Source organism: Stenella coeruleoalba (assembly GCF_951394435.1).
Source record: "Stenella coeruleoalba genome assembly, chromosome: 7".
In the NCBI taxonomy this organism is placed as follows: Eukaryota; Metazoa; Chordata; class Mammalia; order Artiodactyla; family Delphinidae; genus Stenella; species Stenella coeruleoalba.
The window spans coordinates 43,216,339-43,229,338 of record NC_137153.1 but is presented as its reverse complement, the minus strand read 5'-3'; the positions used below and the strand labels follow the sequence as shown (position 1 = coordinate 43,229,338).

The following is a 13,000-nucleotide window of genomic DNA, read 5'->3' as shown; positions in this document are numbered from 1 at the left end:
CAGTCCAGGTGATAAAGCAGACGGAAGAAGGAAAAGCAAGAGACTGTCATACAGGGTGAAGTAAGTCAGAAAGAGAAAAACGAATACTGTATGCTAACACACATATATGTAATCTAAAAAATAAAAAAAAGGTAGGGGCAGGACAGGTATAAAGACGCAGACGTAGAGAATGGACTTGAGGACACAGGGAGGGGGAAGGGTAAGCTGGGACGAAGTGGGAGAGTGGCATTGACATATATACACTACCAAATGTAAAACAGATAGCTAGTGGGAAGAAAAAATAGCTATAAAAAAGAAAAAGCTAGCTATCTTTTTTTTTTTTAACTTTTGGCTGTGTTGGGTCTTTGTTGCTGCGCGAGGGCTTTTACAGCGAGCAGGGGCTACTCTTCGTTGCGGTGGCTTTTCGTTGTGGTGGCTTTTCTTGTTGCGGACCACGGGCTCTAGGCACGCGGGCTCAGTAGTTGTGGCTCATGGGCTTATTTGCTCCGCAGCATGTGGGATCTTCCCAGACCAGGGCTCGAACTCACGTCCCCTGTGTTGGGAGGGGGATTCTTAACCACTGCGCCACCAGGGAAGCATGGAACAGGGAGATCAGCTTGGTGCTTTGCAACCACCTAGAGGGGTGGGATAGGGAGGGTGGGAGGGAGACACAAGGAGGGGATATGGGAATATATGTATATGTATAGCTGATTCACTTTGTTATCAAGCAGAAACTAACACACCATTGTAAAGCAATTATACTCCAATAAAGATGTTAAAAAAGAAGGAAAAGCAATAGAGCTCTCCAGGAAGGCTTGCAGCAAAGGCTCATTCCCTTTGGACTCTGGACCATGCCCCTGGGGGTGCCTCGGGACTTCCCGGAGCTTCCCTTCCTTCCACCCTCCCCCTCCCTGGTTTCCAGGATTGACAAAGAGAACTTTTGTTTCTGGCCTTGAGTCCTAGTTTAAGTGCCCTAGCAGCAACCTCAAACAGGCAGAGGGGCCAGGCGGAATAAAGCACCCTAAAGAGTTTTCCTAGAACCACAAGCTGGCAGCCCCAGCAGGCTTTCACAGCCTCCCCACCCAGTTTCTGGATGGGGATCAGAGATAATCTGGTCTTGGTCACCTAGCCAGTCAACACTGGTCTTCCAGTCCAGGGCTTCCTCAGGTTTCTCTCCTGCCTTCATCCTCCCAAAGCCAGGCACCCCCAGCAGAGTGCTAGGATGTGTGCTCACCTCAGGGTTGGTGGAGGACCAGGGAAAGACCTAGCAGGCCTTGTTTCCTATGAAGAAAAGCTCTGGAAAGGTCTTCTGGAGAGTGTGGGCAGTGAACCTGCAAGACAGGGCAGACCCAAGGTGGCGAGAGTACCCACAGGCCCCACGGAGCCAGTAGGGCCAACGTCATTAGCCAAGCCCACCAGGTACCAAGCCCAGGGTCTGCGAGAGACGAAGTTGAACCCTAGCACCTGAGTCAGAGACAGAGTGTTCTGAGCTGGCAGGCAGGGCCCAGGCTAGCATCTGAGAGACATTGCCCAACAAATTGGTCACGGTGGAGATTTCTTCCTTCCTCAGCATCAGATGGTCAGTTCTCCTCATTCCATGTCTCATTGTGGCTGGGTCAGCTTCCATCCAGAGCAAACCGCATGAAACATAAATCACTGAGGTCTGGAGTCTGATGAAGTTAAACCCAGCAGAGCTTTTTAGAACTCTTGATTCAGCCTGTCTAAAAACCATGAATCATCAGACACAGCCCCCGGTTTCATTTAGGAAAACGCCATTGGCTAAGAAGGTTTGGGAGGATTGGGAATGGTGCTGCGCTGCCCTCCTTTGGGGAGAGGGTGCACGGGGAGGGGGGAGAAGAGGTGCCTAGAAGGAAAAGGGAGAGCTGAGCAGGAGTCCAGGCCTCAGCAGAGCTGCCTGTCTCTCTGTCCTCCCCATGTCCCCAGCAGCCTTGGGACAATACTGTGCCAAGCTCCCCTGGACACCAAGTGTCAGCCCAGGGAAGGGACAGGACTGAGCACTGCAATGAAGCAGCTGTACTGTCTGTGAACCAGGGGCTGCTTCTCGCCTCACAGAGCGACGCTTCCACAGGCAAAAAGGAGCCCAGCTTCTTCTTCAGGTCTACGTGGGTCCTCAGCTCTCAGGGGTCTCCCTTCCTCCCTGTACCCATGATCCAGGCCCCCTGCATCCTGGTGGATTATTTCAGTGTTTGCCACTCCCATGTGTCTCCCAGATGGAGGCCGCACTAATGTCCCTGGTATAGGGAGCTGCTGCCACAAAGTATGCCAGATTCCCAAGTGCTCACAAACTGTAAAAGGAAAACCAAACAAAACCCAAACAACACAAAACAGAAACCAGGTCTTGGTTCTAGCCCCCTGTCTACACTGCACTTCTCTTGGCAATGCTGCTGAGGCCAGGCTCGAAGCGAGGGCTGTGTCTTCTGGCTGAGGCTGGGCACCACTCGGCCTCAGGCCTCCAGCTCTCACACTGTTTTGTGGAGGGAGAGCAGCTGAGGCTGGATGAGTGGCTGGATCATGTTCTGTGGCCAGAACCCCAGGCTGGGACTCCTGGATCAGACACTAACTCTATGTGACCTTGTGCAAGTCACATGACCTCCCTGAACGTATGATTCTCATGATGGGGATTACTGTAATGAGCAACGCAGTGCAAAAAGGGCCAGGTGTGCTCATAAGGGGAGAAGCCGTGTGAGGGATCACAGTGGTGCAGCAGTTCGCCAACTCCTCCTGTTCCCTCCCTCATTACAGACGTGCCTTTGGTGAAGTGGGGAACCAGAGAGCTGGGGCCTGGGAGCTGGCCTGTCTCCTGCGCTGCTGTCATCAGGGGAAAGCAAAGTCGCTGAACACAAAGCAACAGGACATTTCACAGAAAGGGAATACTCTGAAGGCCCCACCAATGGCCCAAGTCCCTGGCTGGATAACTGCTGGTGGCCCACCCTGACCAAGGCTCTCAGTGCAGGAAGCTCCAGCTGTCTGGGCCCCCGTGGAGATGAGCGAGGGGGTGGGGTGCAGGGCTCGGCACCCAGCTCTTGGCACCCCACCAGAGAGAGCGTCAAAGATAGTGGCGTGCACTCTTATTGGTCACAACTTGCTACCCTCCCTCCTGTGGCACATGCCTCCCAGGCAGGGACAAGGTCAAGGAGGACGTGCCAATTGTCTGGCACTCACATCTGGCCCGGAAATGAATCTACGATAGCTGCAGGCTTGGGTCTGTGTCAAAATCCAGATGTCTGGGCCTCCCTCAGCAGCAGGACACCTGGATTCCAGGGCCAGAGATCCACAGGCAGTGGGATCGCCCCGGCTTCCTGCTGGGTTCATAGTCCTCCCAGGGCCCTGATCAGGTGCCTCAGGCCAATCTTGCCCCTCCAGAACCAGGGCACAGTGCCCCCATCCCCGCCATTTTTTCTGTTGGTTAACATTTTTATTACCCAAGTATAACAGGCACGAATATTTAATGGAACTCAGGAAAGAGTGGCAAAACTGTCCTAACTTTATTTTTCTAAATCCGAGAGAATTGCTAGAAGCTCTCTGGCCGGAATTGATCCCGTCCAGCCTCCATGAACATCCCCAGAGCATGCCACGTCCCCCCTCAATGTGAATAGGGCACAGACCTCCATCATTCCCCCCATAGGAGGAAGCCCCCGTCTCTCTTCCAAGTCTGGGCACTTTCATGGAATGCAACTCCCCTGGGGAGCAACCCAGCTTATTCTCTCAATGGGGCTAGTACTTGTTAAAGGCCTCGGCCCTCAGGCAGCCCCCAAAACACTAAAGGTTGTTACCCCAGAATGGGAGCCTGGCCACACTGTCTGTGCGGAGAAGGGAGATCATCTCTTCATTTTATCGCTCGTGCATCTGCTCCCACAAACAACTGCAGAATAATCTCTGCACTAAATTATTCAGACATTTTCCTGCCATATGTGCAAATACCATTCTGTAGTTTGCTTTTTTCCCTCAGACCTCTTTCTAATCAATAAGTATAGATCCACTTCATCATTCTCAGTGGTCGCCTAGTACTTCATTGTTTGGATGATCCTCATTTTACTCAGCACAGTCCCCCACTGATGGTGGCTTCTAGGTTTTCAGTGTTACGAGGAATGGCAGGGTGAACACTGCTGCATGCAACAAACACTCCCTCCTGTGCTTCTCCCTCAGGGTCGATGGGATAATCAGGAAGCCTGAGTTTGGAAAACCTAAGGGGGAGCAGGTGAAAGGAGTCTGCCGGAGCTTGGAGGGGACTGGCAGAAGAGGGAGATGGCAAAGCCACAGCATCTCAGCCTGCCCCACCAGGTAGAGCTTTAGCAGATTATCCTGTGATGCTCAAGGCCTTCCTGGGAAAGGAGAGGGGGAAGGCGGGGTGATCCTGCTATTTTTACAAATAAAGACTCAGATAAAATGACTTTCTTCAAGGCAGTATGAAGGATGAGCCTCAGGGACAAGGGGAAACCCAAGACCACGACACTTCCTTCTGGCAGGAGAGACCAGAGGTGGATTCATAAAACAGAAGAGCAAACTGAGGCTCAGAGAGGGGAATGGACTTGCCCAGAGTGACACAGCAAATGGGAAAGCAGAGAGCCAGACATAATGACCATTGTTTGTATGGCTTCTTCTGGCCCTCTTCCCGGGCCCCCTCCCTAGTGACCTGGCACACAACTTGCTCAAGGGCAGCTTTCTTGGCAATGCCACGGTCCTCTGGTTTCTGGTCCATTGACCCTATCACTTCGCATGACATCCATACACCACCGGTTCCTCTGCCTCCCAGCCTGGGTACAGGTCCTGGAGCCCAGATGAAGGCAGCAGCCACGTTCCCTGCCCGGGGACTGTGCCAGAGAAGGAAATGAGGCTTGTCTGGCACAACCGGCTCAGCCAGGCAAACCTCATTTCCTTTCTGATGGGGGAAGAAGTTCCAGTTCTAAGAAGAAATTAGCCTCTAGGAATGTCCGAACTCCCACCTCCTGGAAGAAACAGGAGGAGAGTGTGTCTGGGAGTGTGGTGGAGACTTGCCAACCTAGAACTCAGTCATCTTCTCATTTCCTCAACCTCTCCCCCATCCTTCCCACACACAGCTTCCCTCTGTCACCAGCAGCAAACGCTCCTGCCTGGGGAGGTTTTACTCATATATCAATACCTGCATGGGCACCCACCCGCCTGGACACCACAGCCCTGCTTCCAAAGGACATTAGTGATTAGGCATCCAGGTCACATTCTCCCATGGAAAAGAGATACTATACTGGGTGGGGGGTGGGGGGTGGGGGGGGTCTGGTGTCCACCAAATCCACACCCACGGCTACTGGGCTCTGCCTGGCTCAGACTTGGTTTGGTTCTCAGGTGAAGTGGGAGACTAAAGGCACTTCTCAAGGAAATGGCAACCCCAAAAGCCTGGCCCTGGCCCCCTTCCTCCCTGGCACCTTGGAGCCCACCAAGGCGGGGTTCAAGCCCCCCTCCATCACCAAGGCCGCCAGTCCAAACACCTTCACTCAGGGGAGGCAGGAAGGGGTGAGGAAGCAGCACTGGTGAGGTCCTGGGTGTCTCCAGAAGAGGAGCGGTCACTTGCCCTGAGATCCACTCACCCATCTGCCACAGACACGTGCCCTAGAAGAGGAAAAAAGGAAGATCCCCAGCACACCTGGTGTGTGCATGTGTATATGTGGGTAATGTGTGCACAGCAGTCTCTATGTATATCTCAGCAAGTGTGTTCACCTGCACTTTCAAAAATTTAACAAATATTTGTAACATGTATAATGCTTATTATGAGCCAGTCTGAGTACTTTATAAGATTAATTTACTTGACAATCCTATGAAAGAAGTACTGTTATCCCCATTACACAGATGAACAAAGCGAGGCACAGAGAGGCTAAATCACTCACTCAAGGTCGTGGAACCAGGAAGAAGGAGCAATAGGATTTGAACCCGAGCATTCTGGCCTCTCCTAGGCACATGTCAGCATATATGCATCTGCGTGGATATGTGCATCTTTAGGGAGGGAAGGGTGCCCCACTTAACCCGGACCTTACAGTTTGGAAAGCCCTGTAAGGCAGCACTTTGTCCAAAGGAGTCTCCTGGCTGGAAAGTCAGATCTGAGTACCAGCCACCTCTGCTCAAGCCTGAGGCCACTAGGGCTCCTTCCAGCAGTCACAGGGATGGGTGGAGACAGCCAGATGGCCCTGGTGGGGCTACAAGGGGCTGCCCTTCCTGCTCTGTTTCCCAACCGGTCCCACAAGCACAGCTCCATCCCAGCAGGGCCTGAAGCCCCCTCAGCCTGGACGGCGGGAGTGACCTCTCCTGCACACTGGTTTCCTCCGGCCCATTTCTTCCAGATGCCAATTCAATCGAAGCAGCATGTCAGAGGCTGCTGATGCCTGACCCCAGGGGCGCTGCAGAGGAGGAGCAGGTGGTGCCCAGGGTACTTACTGTCTCAAGTCCTTGGATCACAGCTAAGACCTTTGAGAGCGTCTGGTTAAATTTCCTGGGGCTGACAAGAAAGCTTATTTATCTAAGCTACCCTGTGAACACCTTGTGTAAGTGGCTCTGAGAACTATCTCAGAACCATGCTGGCATTGGTGGAAAACAGCAGAATGTGGCCGGAGAACTGCTAGGGAAACTTCTACTCTGAAGTGGCACCAGCTGCTGCATAGTGAGTACCTGTGAGGTGTCAGTCATTGTGTTTCAGACACATCATCCCTTTTAAGCCTCAAAAAGTCTCTACGTGTTATTATTCCCATTTTACAGATATGAATATGAGGCTCAGATGGGGGAACGGCTGATCCCAGTGAGGTGCGTGCACCCTGTGTGATCCCAGTGAGGTGTGTGCACCCTGTGTGATCCCAGGCAGGGCTGTGGAGCGTGGCCAGGTGAGGCGCCACCTCCTCCCCCCACCCAATCCCCCAGCCTCCCACATGAGGCAGGCACAGGAGGCAGACCTCTGCTTTCCTCACATCCTCCCAGCAGGCAGCCCCAGTCACTGCCCTCCAGCTCTGGGAGAACCCAAACCCCTTACATCAGAAGAGAAACCACCTGCCGTTACAAAGATAGGGTCATTTATTCACGTTATATTACTGACTTTTAAAGGCAAAAATACAGTTCTGTTTTGAACACCAAGGTCAGACATTCCTCCACTTACAATGGTAAATACATACATTTGCATACACGGGAAATCGAAATACACAGCACAACAGGTCTCTAGGACAGGGACGCTCCCCTCCCAGCCGTGTGGGGTGCCCCACATCCAGCCCTCAGGTCAGCAGAGATCCTGCCCAGGCTGAGTCAGCACCAGCATTTCCTTTACCCTCTTATGCCACCTCTGCCCTCCGATCTTTCCCAAAGGCCACTTTACAGGGTCACCAGCAACAGAATGGACAGAAATAAAGTCACAGCACATGACAACTTCATGGTGACAACTTCCAGGTGAAGGAAATGGTCCCTGAACCCTCAGCCCTGAACTCCCCAGTGAGGAAACAGGACCTGCAGCATCTCATGAACCAGGCAAGGTCCAGGCCTAACCTTGGGACTCCATTAGCGCACCGGAAGATCAGCAAATGGGGAAGAGGTGCAGCAGGATTTCCCTTGGTCCTGAGAATGAACCACATACTTGACTATTACAATGGAACATGAAAGAAAATGCAATAGGAAAACAAAAAAGAAAAAAAAGTCAGAATTTTGTTTTAAGAGTAAAGTAAGTAACAAAGAGGTTACCACCCAGGATATTTGTCTCCTCTCTTCTAAGGCACTTTGGAAAAGTCAGGATCTGGGGATAGAAAAAGAGGCCTTCATTCTTTGCACTTCCCAAAACTCCCTGACAGTACATTCCTGGCTTTATCAACATCACTGTTAAGGAGTGGGGAACTGACAGAAGGAACACTCTTTGCATAGCCCAGCTGCTTCTGCAGTGGAAAATAATTTGTAACCAATACAAAGGCTTCTGGAAAAAGAACCACATTAGCATCTGAGATGCTCAAAGTGATAAAGGCACAGGTTCAGACTGGGGCCAGGCATCAGCTCAGCCTCTACACTGAGGGCTGGTTTCCAGGCTGCCACCAGCTGTAAGGTCCACTCTGAGGTTAGAAAGCTGAATTTTAAGCCCTCAGCCCAGGCTGGACCCAGCAAGGGCACCCAGTGGCAGGAACTGCCTTGTGCATCTCAACCCAGGCCGGCTAAAACCTCTGGCAGCAGAGGTGGGCTTGGGGAAGATACCGCTGTGGGTCAGCCTCCCAGAAGTGGGAGCACCTGCTAAAAACCTGAGGGGGAATGGGAGGCTTTAGGCACCAGAGTGGTCGTGGGGGACTGTGGGTGGTTTCAGCCGAACTTCTTTCTAGATCTCTAATGAAAAGGCACATTCACGCTGGAGAATGAATGTTTGACCCTGAGCGCCACAGGCCAGTTTTAGGGAACAGGCAAGAGGCAAAGGAACAAAAAGGGGGAGGGAGGGAAGAGAGAGGCAGCAGAAGGGAGGAAGGAGAAAGAGGAAGGAGAACCGGTCCTGCAAGGTGGGCCAGGCAGCGTGGCCATCAGAGTCCAGGAGGCAGCACCCAGGGGCCAGAGGTGCTGGCCTTCCTCCTCCTGCCTTGGCTAAGGGCCAGTGAACAACCTCATGGCTGTCATTTACAGCTCCACAGCCTAGGGCCCTAGCGGGAGGTCTTGGGGTCAGTCTGAGGAGGTGAGGGTTCCCTCAGCCCTGCCCACCGGGGGGAGGGGAGGGAGGTGGAGAGGTCAGCCAGGCAGGCCGAGGCTTCTGTCTCCCCCAGGAGTCCAGCTCAGTAGTGCCGATGTGGAGGCCTAGCTCTCATCAAGGGGCCCAAAGATGACTCTGCTCTTCAGAAAACCTGGCCTGCCAGCTACATCAGGGCCCATGTGTGGCCACTATAGCATACGTCATTTTTTCCCTTAAAAAATGCTCAGTCCCCTCCCCACATTTAAAACACCACAATAAAAATACATGGGAAGTTCAAGTTTATATAGCATGCTCAGAAAAATAAATTGCCACGGCTAAACACTATGCAATTCTGGATCAACACAAAATCAAGCTAGCTCGTAATTAGAACCTGATTTGTTCTTTCTTTAAAATACTACAAACTGCTATTTAAAAAAAGGATTTACATTCAGGAATCAGACAATCTGGAGAAAGGCCACTGAATGTGAGAACACCCAAGGCTTTTGCTCTGGTGGCTAAAGTCGCCTTGGAATTTACACGTTAGCAGGGTGAAAGGTCCAAGGCTCAAGTTTTAAAATTCTTTTGCTAAGGAAAGACACACACACACACACACAGTGATTGTAACAGTTGCATACCACGGAAAGAGGGTGGGGAGAAGGGGGTAAAATGAGAATGGTTGAAATCGTGTGTTTTTCTGTTATAATGTGACTCCGAATAAACATCACACCAATCCAATTTCAGCAGCACTCTCCAATTTTTCATAAAGTAATAATACCACAATTTAAAGCAAAATTCTTACCTATATCACAACAAATTAGCAGTTTTTCACAGGGAATGAGTCCCACAGTCACCAAATTTGGGGCTGTGTATAGCTCTGATTCTTTGGGGTGACACTGTGAACATGTTGAGAACCCCCCAAAGGCTGACAGTTGCTATGCTTACGTACACCTCGTGGGGCTAAGAAGTCACATGCCGAGCCAAGTTGGGGGCAAAATATCCCACTCGTCCTGGTCATCTGGAAAGGCGTCTGAATGATGAGCCGAGAGGGTCTATCACTCTGATTGGTAAGAATGAGAGGGACCAGCCCAGCAGGTTGGCAGAGACACACAGCAGAGGTCCCTGGCCATTTTCAGGTCTCTTATCATTGCACCAAAATGCTAGCTCGGTGTCCCGATGTCCACTGTGATTTTGGTATACAACGGGTATCTCTGCACGTCCAACACCAGGTAGGTGAGTGTGTTCAAACCGTCGGAGAGCATTGTCTCCTTTGTATGTGCAATTCGGTCGAACCTACAAGGAACAAACGGGCAAAGGGTTGAAGCCAAAACAAAAATCTTAAAAAAAAAAAAACTTTAAACATTTGTACTTTTTGGCCCCTCCTCCCCACTCCTACTCCAATCCTGTCCCGTGGATTGAACCCTCAAGGCATGAAGCCCATTCCAGAGCTTCATTCCTACAGCCTGCCCCACCTGAAAGGGGAAAGAAGGAAACACACACAGGGGAGAGAATAAAACACAGAACACACCTCTGAGGATTAGGTTCATTTTTCTTGTCTCTTGAGTGGCGGATCATCCGACACTTGCCGATCACAGCACTTGGGCGAGATACAGACATGCCTTTAAAAGCTAATCTGTAAGGCGTAAAGAGACAAGTCGTCATTACAGAGCTTCCATAAGGCTCGGGTCCCACAGTCCCAGCTGCAAGACTCTTGTCCTGTCCACCATCCTGTCAGCTGTTCTCACCCAGCCCACGGCCCAGCCCAGTGTACAGGCATTGCTTAAAACTCACATGCCTTTCCCATAACATTTTACCACTGGTTCTAGATCGTGTTGGTGACCACCCTGTGCCAAGCACTGGGGGTGTCTGCCCTCACGGACTTTATAATGTGGGTGTGCTTAGAACACAGGGCCATCGGTGCCAGTACGGAGGGGACGAGGGAAGGGTGGCGATGCGCGCAACAGAGGGAGAAGCAACCGACTCTACCTGAACAAGACTAGGCACAGCCAAATCTTGAAGATGAGTGGGTGCTTTTGCCAGAGCATTTCGGGCAGTCAGGACAGCACAGGCAAAGGCAGGGAGGCGAGAGCAAGCACAGTGCCCTCAGGGAGTACCACAAGCTTCTGGGGACTGGTGAACAGGGTCTGGGGTAGGAAGTGGCCGGAGATGAAGCCGGAAGGAAGGGCAAAGACGACATCATGGAGGCCTCCTTAGAGCTTTTAGCATCCCCTAGAACAGTGCCAGTGTCGGACAGGGATATAACAGTCATCCCTCGGTATCCGCGGGGGACTGGTTCCAGGAAAACACCCCCCCTTCACAGTGGATGCTCAAGTCCCTTATATAAAATGGTGTAGCATTTGCATATAACCTATGCACATCCTCACCCTCCCATATACTTTTCTTTAAGCCTTATGTATTTATTTAATTTTTATTGGGGTATAGCTCCCATATACTTTAAATCACCTCTAGATTACTTATAATACCTAACACAGGGACTTATCTGGTGGCGCAGTGGTTAAGAATCTGCCTGGCAATGCAGGGGACACGGGTTTGAGCCCTGGTCCGGGAAGATCCCACATGCCGCAGAGCAACAAAGCCCGTGCACCACAACTACTGAGCCCACGTGCCACAACTACTGAAGTCTGCACACCTAGAGCCCGTGCTCCACAACAAGAGAAGCCACCACAATGAGAAGCCCATGCACCACAACCAAGAGTAGCCCCTGCTCACTGCAACTAGAGAAAACCGGCGTGCGGCAACGAAGACCCAACGCAGCCAACAATAAATAAATAAATTAATTAATTAAAAATAAAACCTAATACTATGTAAATGATATGTAGCTAGTTGTAAATACAATGTAAATGTTATGCGAATAGTCGCGCGTGCACAACAAATCCAAGTTTTGCTTTTTAGAACTTTCTGGAATCTTTTCTCCCAAATATTTTCGATTGAAGGGTGGTTGAATCTGTGGATGTGGAATCCACAGATATGGAGAGGTGACGGTATACAGTGTTTCCCAAAGGTTTTGGGCCAAAGGGAAGTCTCTGATAAGCAGTATCAGAATGGAGAGCTGGGAACAAGACTAGAGGCAGCCAGAACGGGGTGCAAGATTCTGTGTAGGTTCTGGGGGAGAAAGGAATGAGGACCAAAACCAAAGCCTTGACAGCAGGAATACAAAAGTAAGCTAAGAGGCAGGAATGGCCAGTCCTAGATGACTTCAAGGTTCCCAGCCTGGCCTCCCTCAGTGCTGAACTAGTGCCTGGCACACAGCCAGTTGGTACACAGTAGGAGTTAGGTTCCTTATCTTTCAGGAAAGCTGCTCCACGGGGAGGAGCAAGATAGGGGTAGGGGATTAAGAGGTAGAAACTACTATGTATGAAATAAATAAGCTACAAGGATATACTGTACAGCACAGGGAATATAGCCAATATTTTATAGGAACTATACATGGAGTTTAACCTTTAAAAATTGTGAATCAGGGGCTTCCCTGGTGGCGCAGTGGTTGAGAGTCTGCCTGCCGATGCAGGGGACACGGGTTCGTGCCCCGGTCCGGGAAGATCCCACGTGCCGCGGAGCGGCTGGGCCCGTGAGCCATGGCCACTGAGCCTGCGCGTCCGGAGCCTGTGCTCCGCAATGGGAGAGGCCACAACAGTGAGAGGCCCGCATACCGAAAAAAAAGAAAAAAAATTGTGAATCACTATGGTACACCTGAAACATATACACTGTACATCAACTATACCTCAACTTAAAAAATAAAAAAAACTGAAAAAGGGAGAGAAGAAAGCTCCCCCACAGACCACTCATCTTCTAGTCCCTCCACCCTCGGAAGTCCGTCCTCGGGGCTCGCTCCTGCCAGCCTTTCTGATCACTCAGGTCTGTGCATCACAGCAGCCCTGTACACCATCATACGGGCCCAGCTGCCAGGTGTGGTGCTGTGAAAGCAGGTTTGTTTCTGTCTGGACTCCCTGCTCAGGGCTTCAGTGTCCTCCTCCTCACTGGGCCTTCCTGGCCCAGTGCTCTGCGTACTGATAACAAATCTGGACACTCCAAAACGTTTTCTTCAAGGCCTGTATTAAAGACTTGGGTTGATGTCAAGTTCCCACACGAAGCTAACCTTAAATGACTTTGGGTGCTGCTCTGACAGACACCTTCCGTTAATTATCCAATTAACATACTCCAATTCAGAAAGGCACTAGGGTGTATTCTGATATCAAACTCAGTGACAAGTTCAGACTGGCTCCCAGAGGGAGAAGGTGCTTTCTGCCTGCAGCCAGCAGGGTTGAAAATTCCATTGCCAGGAAGAAGTGAGCAGAATGTGGTTTCAAATGCCACGGACAAATGGTTTTTTACCATCTGTGATGACAA

The 13,000-nt window shown here is 51.1% G+C and overlaps 1 protein-coding gene across 2 annotated transcripts in view; it reads right to left on the bottom strand.

Moving 5' to 3' along the window:
• Positions 1-7,025: 7,025 nt before the first annotated feature.
• The window catches only part of B4GALT1 (beta-1,4-galactosyltransferase 1), a 50,746-nt gene continuing 44,771 nt past the window's right edge, over positions 7,026-13,000 (bottom strand). Inside the window, exons 5-7 of one of the 2 annotated variants that reach the window (XR_013829167.1) lie at positions 10,164-10,268; positions 9,438-9,928; positions 7,026-7,735 (exon numbers count right to left, since the gene is read on the bottom strand). Coding sequence is in view for 1 of the 2 variants with exons in the window: in XM_079927374.1 (XP_079783500.1) it covers positions 9,796-9,928; positions 10,164-10,268 (238 nt within the window). In the remaining variant the exon portion in view is untranslated. Of the gene's footprint in view, positions 9,929-10,163; positions 10,269-13,000 lie in introns of both variants that reach the window. The other variant, XM_079927374.1, reaches the window with a different exon arrangement.